Source organism: Belonocnema kinseyi, chromosome 4 (genome assembly GCF_010883055.1).
Source record: "Belonocnema kinseyi isolate 2016_QV_RU_SX_M_011 chromosome 4, B_treatae_v1, whole genome shotgun sequence".
NCBI classification, from domain to species: domain Eukaryota; kingdom Metazoa; phylum Arthropoda; class Insecta; order Hymenoptera; family Cynipidae; genus Belonocnema; species Belonocnema kinseyi.
In genome coordinates, this window is record NC_046660.1 from 95,781,764 (window position 1) to 95,798,910 (window position 17,147).

General features: G+C 30.2%; 1 protein-coding gene across 1 annotated transcript in view; it reads left to right on the forward strand.

Annotated features, from left to right (window-relative positions):
• The window catches only part of LOC117172001 (autophagy-related protein 16-1-like), a 97,953-nt gene that overhangs the window by 13,257 nt on the left and 67,549 nt on the right, over window positions 1-17,147 (forward strand). The window contains exons 5-6 of the mRNA XM_033359716.1: window positions 9,727-9,865; window positions 13,999-14,104. Of these exons, the coding sequence (XP_033215607.1) occupies window positions 9,727-9,865; window positions 13,999-14,104 (245 nt within the window). The remainder of the gene's footprint in view (window positions 1-9,726; window positions 9,866-13,998; window positions 14,105-17,147) is intronic.

Genomic DNA, 17,147 nt, shown 5'->3' on the forward strand with positions numbered 1-17,147 from the left:
TTTTCTGAAGGATTAAAAAAACTTGAAAAGCGATTGACCAAGTGTATAGAGCTCCAAGGAGATTATGTTGAAAAATAAAAAAAAATTTACCAAAAAAAAAATGGTTTTATACTTCATTCTAAGGACTTATTGAACTACCCTCGTATATATATATATTATGTATATAATATTCGGGGTGCTTTTTTAATGTGAGTCCCCCTGTCTCTCACAGTGCCGATCGGTGGGACAAAGGTGACTTTTCTTATATCATGGCTATTATTTAACAATTTTATTTCTAATCTGCATGACATAAATCTATTTTGTACAGAGATAGTGTTGCTTAATAAAATCTTGAAAATTGGCGCTGTTAAGGCCATGTTATGAGTGGGCCACGTGACCAGATTCCTACCTTACCGACATTTTTTATATTTCCCAACTTATTTTCACACAAAGCGCCAGATCGAGTTTGAACATTTGGGATGATAAATGAAAAGCATTAAGAAAGGTGGGTCTGGTCTTAAATTTGTTTAATTGAAGACTCGACTGAAATAACGTTGTATCAACACATATTTTGTATCCACGGAGTTCTATGAAGGTTATATACTTCATATCCTTCAAACATTCTAAATTAGATTTAGATAAGTAAACTTACGAGGTTAATTGAGAGATGCGAAAAAAATGGAAGTAAATAACCTCGACTATTTAGACATTTAATTAAGAATTCTATTTTTAAATTTTCGATCGCAGCGCTTCCGCGGAATAGAGAAACAGTTAAAAGAAAAACTCATATACATAGAAGTCCATGGAAACAAAATATGTGTTGATACAACGTTTTTTCAGCCGAGGCTTCAATTAATAAACAAGTTTTTTTGTAAATAATTTTTTTATACTTTTTTCATAATTATTAGAATTCATGACCAGACCCACCTTCTTTAGTACCTTTTATTTATTATCCCAAATTTTCAACTCGATGTGGGGCTTCATGTGAAAATAATTTGGGAAATAAAAAAAGTGTCGGTATGGTAGTAATCTAGTCACGTGACCCACTTGTCACATGACCTTAAAGAAAAATGATACAGAAAACAGTTTTTACGACGAAAGAATGAAAGATTCGCTGGTAGAAATTAAAAATTTTCAACTTAAATGACAATACTAGCAGTATAAAAATTTGATATTTTCACAGATAGAACAATATCACACAATGTGATCATAATAATTAGATGTAATTCAAGTCCAAAATATATTAAATCACACAAATAATTGGAGGCTTGGCCAGGGGGGCAGGCCCAACGAAAATAATATTTAGAAGTACTTAGGTGATACAAGTGTCACAAGTTTCGTCGATAAATGATCGGCAATGTAGAACAACCGCTTATCCTGTGGGCTACATTGAAGAAACTATTGAATATTATTATTCTTAATCCGTTTCTAGTAGAAGGTGAACGAATCAGAGGTTATATTACAGCTATCTCTATTTTTATTAAAAATAACTTATTCTTCTTGCTGGATATGTTCAAAGGTAATTTTTTCATTACATAAAACACGACAGAAGCAAACCATCATATTTTTCCTATCTTTAGATGTTTTTATTTTCATAAAAAGCTGCGGTCGGCTTTGCCCTCTGTTGGGGGCATATAGTCAACGAAATACAGCCTGTTAGAAATAATTAAATGACCAAATCATTGTGTTTTTTATGTGAATAATACTTCTAGAAATATGGTATACAATAATGTAGAACCCGAAATGAGAAAAAAATGGATCAATACAACATCTTATTAACTTTAAAAAAACCGTTGACTGTTTATTGGTCGGCGCTGCCCGCCCCCTTTCCCTATTTTCCCTTCATGTGTATCCTCGATCCTCACGAACGTATACATTAACGTGAATGTTTCTTTACAGCTTGCTTCCTGGTGCTTATTTTCAGAAAAACGTCATACTCCGCAGCTGAAGAATACTTTTAATATTAACATTATTACATGATCATGAGGCATCACAGCATGATACTTTAAAGTGCCTGGCACATTCTTCGCATCGACAAAACGCGTTTGTAACATTTCAGTTGTTTTAGTGAGTAGTATGTGTAGTACTGTGAGTAGTATCAAGTGGTGATGGAAGAGGCATTTGTGCATTGTAATATATTATATCATTTTGCTGAAATTTAATTTGAACATTGAAGATATTCCTTCTTTTTTTTATCAAATCAGAAGCGATTCTACTTTTGAACATTTTTGATTATTTGAATGAGACAAAATAGACTCACATTCGCAGCATCAGCGAAACACACGCAGTACATTATGGGCGCCCGCTCTTGTAAACGTCAATTTCTTCCAAACGAAAAGTTTCCCCATTTTGTTCAAAGCTGGGTTTTAAAGGGGGAGAATTATACTTTGTTTTAAAATAATTTTAACCCCTACTCTGTATAAATCGAAAATCACAAAGAGGGCCCAAAATTTCTGGAATGTTCTACTACATGCATTTCATTAAAAATGGTTACTAAGGGGTTATTTGGGTCACTGAATATGAATTGAAGGACAAAAAATCGAATTTTTGAAATTGCTGATCCAATATGTCGACCAAAAATGTTGAAAAATCCAATGAGTTCGAATTTGGATGAAAATTGGTACCAGGGGGTTATTTGGGGCGCTGAATGCGAACTTAAGGTTAAAATTCGACGTTTCAAAGTTGCTGATCTAAGTGGCAACCAAAATTTTTGAGAATTCAAATGTGTTTCCAAATTTGATATTTCTTAAAGGTTGATCCAACATGGCGATAATAAAAATTGGTACTAGGGAGAAGATTTGACGTCGTTAACTGAAAAACCACTTGGTTCGTCATATCAGATCAGTAATTCTGAATTTTCGAACCTTGACCCCATATTCATTTTCAGGGATATAAAGATCTCTATAGTACCAATTTTTATCCAAATCCGCCAACTCATTAGATTTTTCTAAACTTCTGGTGCCATATTGTATCTGCCATTTTGAATTTTGGAATTCTGATGCTAGATTCGGATTCAGAGACCCAAATAACCACTTAGTACCAATTTTCGATGAAATTCGTCAATTCATCAGGAGCATTCCTTCATGACGTGCATACACGTCATGCGCAGTTTAGGCCTACCTAGTCCATGACGTGTATACACGACATCCGCAGTAAAGGAGTTTAAAACATCGATGATGTCGGAATTTGGCAAAACTCGATTTCAATCCTTACTTTTGATAAAGCGAGGCTACATTTTATTTGAAAAAATTAAATATAATTATTTTATGGGGCATGCAAAGAGCTTTTTAAAAAACCCAACGTTTTTTTTTAATAAAAAAAAGTCCAAGCTGAGTCGGGCCTCTGTCATTAGGCAACTCGTTGATATGAGGACCTAAAACTTACACCATGACTAAAGGACCAAATAGTACTATAATATATTTTCATTTGAATAACATCCGAATGCTTTCGATTTTTAGGCGGTATCACTTCATAAATAATGTCCCAGAACTATCATTTAGTTATTGATTAGTAATTTACCTTAAAGGAGAAAGAGTTTAAAGGTTGTAATATTATTATGAATTTAATAAGAAATGAGTAATTTATAGCTTATGTATATAATAAAAATTGGCATTTAAAACATTTCTTATGTACGATTTTGCACTTTCTAGTTATTAGTTTTATTAATTATGTTTTATATGGAGAAATTTAGCTTTAGTTTGCATGTTTGAAACACTTACAACTCTCACGACTCTTATAATTTCTTATAAGTAGTTACTTTTAGACACGAATGACTTCTGAAACCTGATATTGAAGACTCTTCTTTAAGGCAAGTTTTGCTCATTACAGAGGATCTCGAAATAATGTGCTCTTTACACTTCGCTTAATGTTGGCTTTATTCCCGATTAATTGTGTAATGTTGGTGCAGTATTTAAATAATAGAATATGTTCACACTGGCTTAAAGAAATTAAAGCTTGAACACAACTCAACCGAATTTCAAATAGATATTTATCTTTAATAATTTTCTGCACAACAGTTCATAATATTTTATTTCCAAGAGCTGATTTCACGTACATATGCTATAATTTGTGTTACTTAAGGCCATGTGATGATTGGGTCACGTAACTAGATTTCTGCCTTACCGACAGTTTTATTATTTCCTAACTTATTCTCATACGAAGTGCCACATCGAGTTGAGAATTTGGGATAATAAATAAGAAGGACTAAGAAAGGCGGGCCTGGTCCTAAATTTTTACAATTATGAAGAAGTTTTTTTTGCAAATATTTGTTTTGCTCTTTCCATAATTATTAAAATTTAGGACCAGATCCACCTTTCTTGGTGCTTCTTATTTATTATCCCAAATTTTCAACTCGATGTGGCGCTTCGTGCGAAAATAAGTTAGGAAATAAAGAAAAAAGTGTCAGTAAGGTAGGAATCTGGTCACGTGACCCACTCATCACATGGCCTTAAGCTTTCATTGCAATTGAATTGTAAAAATGAAATTTTTTTTAATTGTTGGATTTTGTTATTTTGATTGTAGCCACAAATATATTTTTTTCTCTTGTATTATAAGCATGGTTAAAAACAACAAAAACATTTCTATAGAGCTTTGCTGCTCTAGTCACTTCACACTGCTTGACATTTTCGTTTCAGTGAGAGTTTTACCAGCCCGACAGCCTTTTTGATGCATACCATTTCAAGGTTTGGGTAAGTTCAACGAAGAGACAACATTCTATGAAATGAAATGTCATGCTTAATGCTGAATAGCTTTTGGGCTGGTAGCAATTACACGTTTCATTTATCAGTAATTTTCTAAGATATCACATTCAGACCAAAAGACACAATTTATGACATACATTTGTACTTGACTATTTTTTTAAATTCTTTATGTGCATTGATAAAAGTTGGACATGTCATTTTATATTTTTGGATATAAACTCACATTAATTTATTCATTCTCTAATACCAGAATTTTCGTTTTCGGCATATACTCTATGTGTCTTTAATCTGTCTTCATATTTGTACAGACTGAAAACTAAATATACTTGTGGAAAACTAACGTTATTTGTAAGTATGAATTCAAATATTGCCTACCTCGTCATTTTTTTATGAATTAGTATGCAGTTTTGTCAGCTTTTTTCATATGAGTGTATACTCTACATGTTGATAAGCTTTTTTCTCGTTACTAGCAGGTTCTTCATGTCATAATCATTGAAATAATTTCAATTTACGATTTTTATTTTCCAGGGACAAAATTCAAATATTGAAAAACTCCCAAAAATTACAATGATTGTCTCCAAATATAAAAAAATATCTCAAATGATAGGTGGGTTTACACTTTTTAATACATCGAGAATTTTCATTTTTTCAACAATATTTACTTTAAACGCGAAGAAAGGGACCTAATGCGCGGTAGCTTCGTTTCACAGGAGGAGCGACTGAAGAAGCGGTCTAACTTAAATAAACATTTGAATTTTTTAGATATTGGGAATGTTTAAACTGCGATACGCCGCCTAGTGATAAAAATCTGAAATAGAAAGAATATGTACGATTATAAAGATGCATTTTAATTTGTGGGTTTTAGAAATGTTTACTATTTAAAATTGTGATCCAAAAGTTAGATTATAATTCATATTTAAATTCCAATTTTTTATTATTCGTATTCTTTGCATACTCTGGATAAAATTGGTCGCTACAAACATAAATTAAAGTTTATTTAGGCTTACGATGCATTGCAACTTACATGCAATACTGAAAGCATAGTTTTTTGTTTAAAAAATTCATTTGACAAAAATGAGTTTTTTCACTCTAAAAGATGGAAATTTGATCTAAAACTATTTGTTTTTTATGAAGATTTTTTTTAGTATTCAATTATTGTTTTATACTTCACAAAATAATCGTAAAAACACTTTTATGCAAAAAATACAATAAATCATTAAAATTGTACTTACTCTTTCTAGTTCCAATTTTCGGCGCCAGGTGGATAAATGTTAGACCACTATTCCCAATAGTAAAAATATTTTTTTATTATGAAAAAGAAAATTGAAAGTTATTGACAGGTGTAGAAAATTAATAGTCGATTTTTCCGCATTAGGTCCCTTTTTTATACATATAAATAAATATATTTATAAAATATAAACAAGAGAGAACGTATTAAAAAGTGTAATAAAATCATCTTAAGAAATTGTGGCTAAAGATTGTAGGCAGAAGTCATCAGCTACTTTATTTTGCCTTATGTGTTATTAATTAAGTTTTGAGCGTTGAATAACATTTCCAGATTAGGAAAGATTTATAGGATATCATACCAATGAGATAATAACACTTCTGAATAGAATGAAACATTAAGCAACTAATTTTTATTTAAGATTTACATGTATCTTGATTCAACGTAAGTTATAATTTACGCCCACATGAAATAAGATATAGCTAGGTGAACAGTTGTGGAATAAATTAAGACGTACTAAGGGATGTTTCTGAGGTCTTCCATTTTTACAATTACAAAAAAATGAGATAAATTATTTTTTTTGCAATGATAAAAATGTATGACCATAAAAACGTTCCTTAGTGCCTTTTATTTAAATTTCCAAATTTTAACTTGGCATCTCATTTCTTATCAGGGGAAAATGTTGGTAATGTGAGAATCTGGTAAGTTTTAGATGTTCTCAAACTAAATGATGAGAATAGTTTTCTATACTGCACGGAATATAATATTTTAAATGTGGTTAAGGGTTTATTAGAATTAGAAATCTTAATTTAAAAAGTTGGTAATTTCTTCTCACAAGTGCATGTCTGTATGACATTTAAAAGATTAACTATACCTTTTATAATTAGTTAATGACATTTTAGATTCCTCTCGCATGATTTATTTCATTTTCCATCACAATAACTTCCACACTCATTATCAATAAGTTAGTGAACATAAAAGCTTTTAATTATGTATTCTTGATACTTCAGTGGAGAAGCTTTAATGCAAAGGCAAGCTTTACAGATTGTAATTAATTTCAATTGATCTGCCCTAATTTATTTTAAGCTCCAAAGTCAATAAATGAGAGCAAAAATTGCGGATGTTGTTTTTGTTATATATTTTTGTTACATTTATTTTTTATCTTCTTAAAAGCTCTCTTATATTTTTCTAAAATATGACTAAGTTGCTGTGAAGGTTGCAGATGTTTTAGGTTAGTGTCAGTAAGTAGATTCATTAAAACAATTATGCAGTATTATTTACTTTTACTATTTTTTTCTCAATCCTTTGTCGAAGAAACAATATGTTGGAATTGATAAAATAATACTAAGCTGCGGAGTAGCTTTTAAAGAAGTAACAGCGGAAGCGGCTTTTGTGATAATTTGGTTACAGTCAAAAAATTTTTAACTGTAAGGCCATGCCATAATTTAAACTGATTGCTACCTTACAGACTTTTTAAACTTCTCACGTCCATAAATGGAATATTGAGTTGAAAATTCGGAAAACAAAAAAAAACTAAAGAAAGTTCACGTGGTTTTAGGTTTTGATGTTCCTTACTAACAATTAAATTCCCCCAATCTTCAACTGAAGGGTAGCAGTACAGAACTGGATAACTAGTCAAATGTGAAATTTTCAGGACCCTGAAAAAGCATTTTATAAAATCGAAATTCGGCTGTAAATTGCGGTAAAACATTCAATTTTCAATTCAAATAAAATATAAAAACATGCTTCATTACTCCTCAGATATTAATTACCTATCTGAATACGGGTAAATAAAGTTTAATACAATAAAGTCACCTAGTTCGAAGAAAATCAACCAAGAACTTGCAGATTAAAATTTCATGGGTTTTCAAAATCGACTTTGGCTAGAGATTATAAATCGAATTTACAATTTTTTGCAAAAATAAAAAAATGCTTTCGATACATGGGGATGCTTACTGAAAATTTAAAATGGCCCGTCCAAAAAAGTATACTGTTCCAAAAAATAAAAATTGAAAATTGTGACATTTTTTGCTAAAAATCTTTAAAAAATAAAGAAATATACATATTTCTCGTTCATTGATAATAATTTCAAGAAATATCTCTTTGAAAATTTGAAGAAAAAAAATATTTTCTGCTGTGAAATTTGGACTAAAGCTTTATTAAAATTCGTTTACAATGTTTATTTGATTTTGTAATATTTTTAAAAGGTAGAAATCATGTAAGTATGTCATGACCCTAATGAGTTTAATGTTACTGAGTTCTAAACTTCCAATACCTAGTAACTTAAATTTTTTTATCCTAAAGTCACTTAAAGTTTGAATAGCAGGTAAATCGAAAGACTTTAAATACAAATATATCAAATAAGTTTAACATTTTTCCTTCTCTCTTCCAATTCTTTTGCATTTTTTTTAATACTTCCAAAGGTTGCACTTTTCCCAAATTCGTAATTATTAATTTTGTATGAATTAACGATAATTTAATGTTCATCCGAATAGTTACATTTTCAATCAGTTATAAATAGGATCAACATTTCTCATTAAGTCTTGCAAATTTAGTGCGAATGTGCGAACATAGTTAACTAAGGGATTAAGTATTGAATTTATTTCAGTATCGAAAATTTATTATAGAGATTAGAGCAATATTACGGCACACACGTCAAAGCGTTATTCCAATATCGCATCAACATGTATTACTAAACTAATTGATGCCGACAGTGTTTCTCTTTGTCCTCAATATTTTGCAGTAAAATTAATTTCTGAGGAAGCTAAATTTGCATTTCTGTATTTACTAAGCAGTACAGTTTCACTCAAATATATATTTGATTGAGTATGTATTCTTTTAGTCTGAACTAACAAGGATTCATCAATATGGGTATACGGTCTTTGAGCGATATCACCTATACCATGGCTTAGGCCTACCATAGACTGGCTCAATTGCATGTTCCATTTTGGGGAATGTGAGGAAATTTTGTTGTTGTAATTTTGATTCCAATATTCCCAGAATATTTCACACAATTCTATTTTGACAGAAAGTTCAATTTCATGCTCTGTTCATTCTCCATGCTCGAACATGTGTATTGGGAGTTTTTTTACACGAGAAAACCTAATCTAATGTTTACTTTGAGATAAAATCTACTTTTAACACAATTTCCAAACAAAAATGTGCTAGAATCAATGATTCACTTCAAATGTCAGATTTCAATTTTTGATTTTTTCATTCAAGTCTTATTTTTTTTATTGTCAATACAATATTTTTCGAAATTTCTAGATCATTCTATAAACACATAATAACACACTAGGTGTGTTATTATGTGTTTTTTGAGGCCAATATAGGCCTTTGCAATGTATTACAATACTGATACGTACGCAAAAATTGCCATGATTGATTCTAGCAAAATTTTTTGTTTTTGTTTAAAAGTGTGTTAAAAGTAAATTTAATCTTAAAATAAAAATCAGATTTGGTTTCCTTGGACAAAAAAAACTCTAATAGACATTTTAGAGCATAGGAAATAAACAGAGAATGAAATTGAACTTTCTTCCAAAATACAATTGTGTGGAATATTCTGGGAATATTTAAATCGAAATTACAAAAGACTTGTCTTCACATTCGCTAAAATGAAACATGCAATGGAGCTAGTCTATGGTAGGCCTAACTCATGGTATAGAATTATAGAAAGGTGATTTCGCTCAAAGGCGGTAACCCATATTGATGGATCCTTGTAAGTTGCCCATGAATTATTTCAGCTTAGTTTTTCCTTTAATTTTCAAATAGAGTTATTTGAATCAATATTTAGTGACAATATATTTTTCGGGTATGTCACAGGAAGAGGCAAGCAAAAATGCAAAAGGAATTAGAGGATGCTGCACGAGATACTCGACCTGTAAGTCCTGATCGTCTTAGTGTCAAAGAAGGAATTGTTGGTCTTCCAACTGCGGTACCTACCAACGTCTCCATCAAATTTGTACGTTGATGAACATATGATAGCTTATATTTATAACCTCATATCTGCAAAATATTTTAGAAATGAAATCACTGGCTCATTGGAAAATTAATCATTTATTGCTCACCATTATTACTGCAGATGATGAAAAATGAACAGAAAGTATTATAATTTTTTAAGATGATTCTCTTAAGTTACTATAAATTCATTATTTCAAATTAGACTTAAAACAAGTCAGTCGTTTTCGATGATGATATATTATCTATAATATTACGTTCACCAAATTGAGTAAATCTGATACAATTTTCATTCAGCATTACAACTGTATTCTTGCAAACTTCATTTTCTTGTGGAGAACGAGTTTTAGAATATAAGGAATTTTTTTCCTTCTCTGTATTTACAGTAGTTTTAGAACAGAAAAAAAATTGCTTGGAAAATTTCCACTGGAAGTTGAAGTTTGAATTTTTTTTTACGATATAAGTTTGACAGTAAGTACATTTTTTGTTTGTTTAAACGTGGAATCATTTATTTACTCTGTTCATAGCGTCTATAATATTTTAAGAGTATTGTGTTTTCAATTGCCGATTAGTATAAGTTATTCTGTACATTATTTTTGTAATGTTTCATGTGTCGGCGAATAGTGATACGTCTACATCAATTAATGTAAATATGTGCAACAATATTATCCTTTCCTATCAGGATTTTAATACAAGCGAAATGTGCATTAAATTTTACATGTTCTGCATCAAATACATTTTTAATATCAACTTATAGTTTTCCCTTAGTGCATTATAATAATGGGAAATTTATTGTACATTCGAATGCTGAATTATTTACAAAGAGACAAATAATATGAAATTACATAAATAAAATAATTTTCAAAAGTTTTAAGACACATTGCGAGTAACGTTTATCATCTCCTCGAATAAACTTATATTTTTTAGTAATTATCGTGAAGAGAATGAAAATTGAAGCATTTTTATATTATTTATTTGTATTGCCTCTAGAAGTTTGAATAGAAAAGTATCTTGCAAAATTTATTAACAATACAATTAGTTTTAAAGATGGAAAAATCTAAGATTGATTAAAAAACAATAGAACTTTAAAATAGTTTTCTTTGCACAATGTTTTGTCATGTCTATCGAAAATAAAATAAATATTATATTTATTTAAGTTCTAGTAGATAGCGAAATTGTCAAAAATAAGATTTTATAGTCACCGTGTAAATTGCAATAGGTTCTAAAATTTTCGGGATTAATTTTTCAGAGAAAACAATATTTTACATTTTTTTAGGTCTGAATGTAAAATCTTCTTAGATTTGATAAAAAATTAATTCTTGATTTTTTTCAGATTTAGAAAGAAATTTTAAATCTGTGTCCAGGGCCTTTAATAAACAACTCACATTGGAAAACACACGGTAATTTAAGTTTCTTTTATGTAAAAATGAAAAATACTTCACGTTAAAAGGCCTTTCTACTTGATGTGAAACAAGTTTCATATTGTTGGCATCATTTTTTAGTTTCTACATGAAGTATTTATCACTTTTCTATAGAAACAAACTATAAACAAAAACTTGCGTGGAAGAATAGCAAACGAAAGTTCTAATTTATATTATTAACATAGAAATTTACCTATTTTATCTGCACTTGAATATTTTAACAATAAATTTTAACTTTAATAAAATTGCACGGAAGTTATTGCAGTAATCGAAGCAGAATCAGACGATATTTAAAAATTGTTAAGAAAGTGCTAAGATAATTAATGGAATTCAATGTTTGAAAAAGGATTCTGGTTGGATTTAAAAGTAGAATAGTTTTTATTGTAAGTTACAGTTGAAAGATTCTAATTTTATATTCATTTACAGAATAATACTCATTTTTCTAAAGCTGAATTGAAAAAAAATTAACACTTCTGTAGAAATTGGTGGATTTTCCATCAATGTTAAATTTGTCTATGTTTTTCAATGCTACTTCGTATTCTATAAATATCAGTCGATTTCGCAATAATGTTGTTACGAAATAATGTCAGAATAATTTTTACGCATTCGGCAAATGCATGACGAAAAAAATAATTATAAGAGCATGTTCGAAAAGCCATAGTTTCTTTTTTATAATATCCATTAATTTTACCATAAGTCTGAAAGATATATTTTTATAATAATAGATTAAAAGAAATTGAATTTTCTTGTGTATTGCAAATCGAAAAAGTGATCAGTAGTTTTTAAATGCATGTGTATGTTTCATTCAAAATCGCCTGCTTTTTATTGAGCTGAAAATGTAATCGCTTTTTCACATCTAACATATTTAAATCTGTTAGGATAATTTTCAGATTTGGTATAAATTATAAATTAAATAAAGGTTAAATTATGCAAATAAATACACCAAAAATAGGTAATATATCCAACTATTTTGGCTTTAAAATATGCCGCCGCTATTTTATTGGCTGGCACAGCAATTTTTCTTGTTGGTGCTACTACTTCTATTGTTAGTCCAACAAGCAGAATAATACTATAGAAAAGGTTTATTTTTTAAGGGTTTGAATGATCTCAAAATCTGTATAAAATGTGCCAAGGATGAATCCAGTTTGTAAACATATGAAACATATAACCATAACGTTTCTATAAAAGTCCATTAAAATATATATACTTACTTAATGGGTAGGAATTTTGTTTTATTTTTATGCTCTTAAGCTGCTGCGATACTGCAGAAAAATAGCTTTCCAATTAGCGCAAGAAAATTAAAAATATTCATTATTACGGCAGTTATGAAAAATTTAATAAAACTTTGATATTAACTCTATTTTTGCATTATCTACATAAAAAATAGACAATTTGGTTTCATTATGGCCTTATCTTATACATATTTTTGAGCGCATTAAAACCTCTAAAGAGAAACTTTTTTAGCTCTGAACTAATTAAAATTAAGAGAACTTCATCAGTAATAGAAAAGAGGTGGTTGGGGACTCTTGAACGAAAGTGTATTACAAATCATTAAAATATTAAAAAGAGTTGTATATTTTATAGCTCGTTTAAAGCTGTATAGGAGATAAAATCGGATATCCATAATTACAATGCTTTGCATTTGTAAATTTTCAGTATTGTCTTCTTCGCGTAAAATATTACGCGTATAAACTTGGACGGTAAATTATGTTTTGGCAATCATCCTGTAATGGCATGGCCATTGTAAATCGTGTGGTTTAGCAACAAGTATCGTATTCCAAAACTTGGTACTCTCACAGTTTCAAATCTTTTGTTGTGTATTTCGAAGCACATACATTATTGAATCCAGTGCAATTTATCCTTCCTGTGGAACTGCTTATCACCCTCAACTAAAGAGCTATTTATAAGTCGATTTATTACACCACATCAGTTGAAAATACAGTGAATAGGCTAACAAAACATTGATTGAAAGTCTTCTATAAGAAAATGCAGTTTCTTAACTTTTAGGATATTATATTTTCGTGTTTTTTAAGTCAGTTTGGAAAGTAAAAAAATATTTTGATTATTTGACGTTTTTACTATTTAGAGTATATAATTTTTGTTGTAATTTCTTGCCTATATTATTTTTTTGAAAAACAATCTCGCCTGTTCTATGAATTTCAGCAATTTATTCTTTTCAAGTTCAAATAATAGAAATTAGTCTCATAACTGCATTCTTTTTGTGTGTGTGTAGTTTTGTCATCATATATTTTCAAGGTAACAAATCTTCATGTTCTGCTTTTTAATGTAATAACGTAGTGTTTCAAGTAGCTGCAATAAGAATAATTTAATGCGAAGCCATTATGTTGCTCCGTATGAAACTCGAGCTTTATTACGACCGTTTACTTTGGTAGAAGTTTCATTTTCAGAGTTTCATATAAAACTATACAGGTAGCACCCAACAAGCAATAAAGAGACTAGTGTTTTATGTACTGATCTATAGTAGAAGAATTTTCTCTCGAACCTGATGTATAATAAGACATAATTTCATAGATTATTTATTTCATAATTGATGCGTCGTTTATTTAACATTTATTTAAAATTGGTTAACTATATTATTTCCTATTCACTGTCCATAAGGCATGCTTGTAATTTATTTTAGCTAGCTATAAATATTGCTGGTGTTTAAAAAAATTTTCATCCACAATAGGTATATATGTTTCTAAAAATCTTATAGAATGCTCATGACGGAGAAGTGAATGCTGTTAGATGGTCTCCTGTGGACAAAATTCTGGCCACCGGAGGTGCTGACAGAAAAGTCAAGCTGTGGGATATTTCAAAAGGTAATATTAAAATTATTATTATTTGTTATAGAACTTAATAGTATATTTTTTATTTTAGGGGTCTTGAATGGTTTTTTTTTACATGAAAAATCTCTTGTTTTCCAGAAATTAAGGTATTTTTTAAAGACTGAATGTCACTTAAAAAATTTAATAGCAAACTTCTCTTCGATAGAAACTAAGGGATAAACTCAAGAAGCTTTATCTTGAACTGCCACCTTGATTATCACTTCAATTTGCAATCCTTGAGATTGGAAATTTTATAATTGAAATATTACGAAATTTAATTACAGTGAAACTCTTCTATAGCGCCGATTTTGGAGCTGACGGTGGATGGGAACTAACTCATTATAGCCCGCTCCGCTTTTGTTTTTGTTCACGCCTGGGTGCTCGCCTCAGTGATAACCGCAGATCCCGCGCACCCCGCGCAGCTCCTGTTACACCTACCTGTGGCGCGGCCTCAATTCTCGGAAGGGCTATATAAGGGAGTGCTATTGAAGGGTTTCACTGTATTTAATATTAAAACGTTCAATATGAGCTGAACTTAATATTACAAACATTAAACATCTCGAAAATTTGGTTACAAAGTTTTGAAACTTTTGGACATTTTTTACAGCACAAAGCTACAAATTTTATTTGCTTTTGACCGAATTCATTTCATATCATGCAGGTTCTACACTTGAAGTCGTAGAATCTCTCTTTTGTTTTTAGAGCAAATTAGGCTATACGTATTTTTACAATTTGCGAATAAAATTTTTTCCCGAAGTTATGCGTATTAGAATTTGTACTATCACACAGACTGAATAAATGTTGTGGTCAAGAGAATTATTTTTTTATAAATATTGATTTTTTTTTATTTTTCTCGGAAAATGTACAAGATATCATAAATGAGTAGACATTTTTTCTTGATTTTTTTTTACTGCAAACTAATTTCTTAACATTTTTCCTTATCTGTTGTTGTAAGCAAGAAAAATACGAAATTTCGATCGTACGAAAAAACATTCTCCTGGCTACAAAATTTACTTAGCCCGCATAAAACGGATAGGATATTTTTCTTATGATAGTATAAATTCAACTAAAAATTGACCAAAAATATAAGTGTGTTTTTTTGTTGACAAAATCAACTTAGTATCTTCAAAAGAACCGCCGTATGGGGTAAAAACAACATATTTTGTCCTAGAGGAACTCTGCGACTTCAAGTGTAGAACCTGCCTGATTTGAAATGGATTCGTTCATTTTCTTATTCAAATAAAAGTTTACAGTTTAAGTCACTGCCGAAAGTTCAGAGAAAATGCGCCAGGAGAGAGAAAAAAAATTGCCCTCCATTTTATCAATATCAGTGGCTAGAAATCAAACTTTTCACACAAAGTGTGCCCAAACAAAAGCCTTTTCATCCGAAACGGCACTCTCTCCGGTCCCCCCCCCACCTCGTCTAGCCCCAAAACTGGCGTTATTTTCGAGTTTGACCGTAATTCAGTTTTAAAGCAGAGATGGATTTTGAACTAAAATTATAATTCTTAAGCAAAAAATGTTGAATTTTTAAGAACAAGTAGTTGAAGTGTCAACCAAAACGTTGAATTTTTAATCTGAAAAGATAAAGTTTCAACAAAAATGTAATAGTTGGTATTTTCACACCAAAAATTATTTGTATTAAAACAACTTGAATTCAACAAAAGCGCGAATTTTTAACAAAATACTTGTATCTTCAACTGAAACAGTATAATTTTCATCCAAATAGTTGCATTATTATCAAAGTTTGATTTTCTAACAAAAACTACTTTTTTCAACAAAATACATAAATTTTTAACCAAGAGGATTATTTTTCTACAAAAAATATGAATTTTTTACAAAGTGCATTACTTAAAACCAAATATTTTAATTTTCGACTAAAAAAGATCACTTTTCAACCAAATAGGGAATAGTTACATTTTCAGTAAAAAAATTAATTTTAAAACAAAAAAAGCCAATTTTCAACAAAATAGTTCTCAACCAAATCAATGAAGGTTTAACAAAGTAGTTCCGATTTCTACTATGTAGTCAAAATTCTGTCAAATCGTTGAATTTTCGAGACGAAAATACAAATTTTCTTTATTATGATTTGATGCTTTAGAGTTTTGAGACTGTGAATAATGTAATCATTAAATTAAATTAATTTTTTGAAATTTCGGGGACTTAAATTTTTCAGTAATTTAGCAGTTGTGCATAAACTTCTGGATTTTTGAAACCATTTTCCAGAAACTTCCGTATATATCCCTACTGAAAATTCCTATGTAGGTTCCTATATGTTTCACCTATAGTTGCCAACCTATAGGAATTGACAGGAAATCCTATATAGGATTCTTTATAGCCGACTGTATAAAACCCTCGCTAATAAGGTACCTAATGGTTCCTAATTGTACTTAATGGTACGTATGTCTGTCGGTGGTCCTGGATGGCTAAACAAACTTCTGCGCAGCCGCAGGTGCCATCGAATACTACTGCGCATCTGTATAGGGTCCATAAAGGAACATATACAGGATCCTATGTCATTTCCTATAGGTGGCACCTACATGTGAAACGTATAGATTCCTATTTAGGATCCTATGTAGATTCCTCTATAGGAACCTATTTAGGGACTGTCAGTAGGGATATCATTAAGACTTTTCCTTTAGTGGTAAACGTCACTCACTTGGTGAGGAAGGGAGTAATGTGAGGAAGGATGTATAGATCTTAATTTCCCATATGTTAACTAGTGTCTCCTCTGCACACCTTTCTTTGAGGATTATCTCATTATTCACTTCACATTAAACTCCAGGAACTAATTTTATCTTTAAAGTGGAAAAAATGTTACAGCACGTTTATCTGGTGAAAGATGAAATTTATCTGCCAAAAGATAAAATTTATATGGCGAAAGATAAAAATTATCTGACGAAAGATCGAAATTATCTGGTGAAAATATTTATTTGACGTACGAGGGTGGATTGATAAGTTTCCGGCCTGACCAAGAGATGGCGCCACTAGGCCTACCTTGAGGTGGCGTTCTATAGTACCATCCTTAGATAGCTTG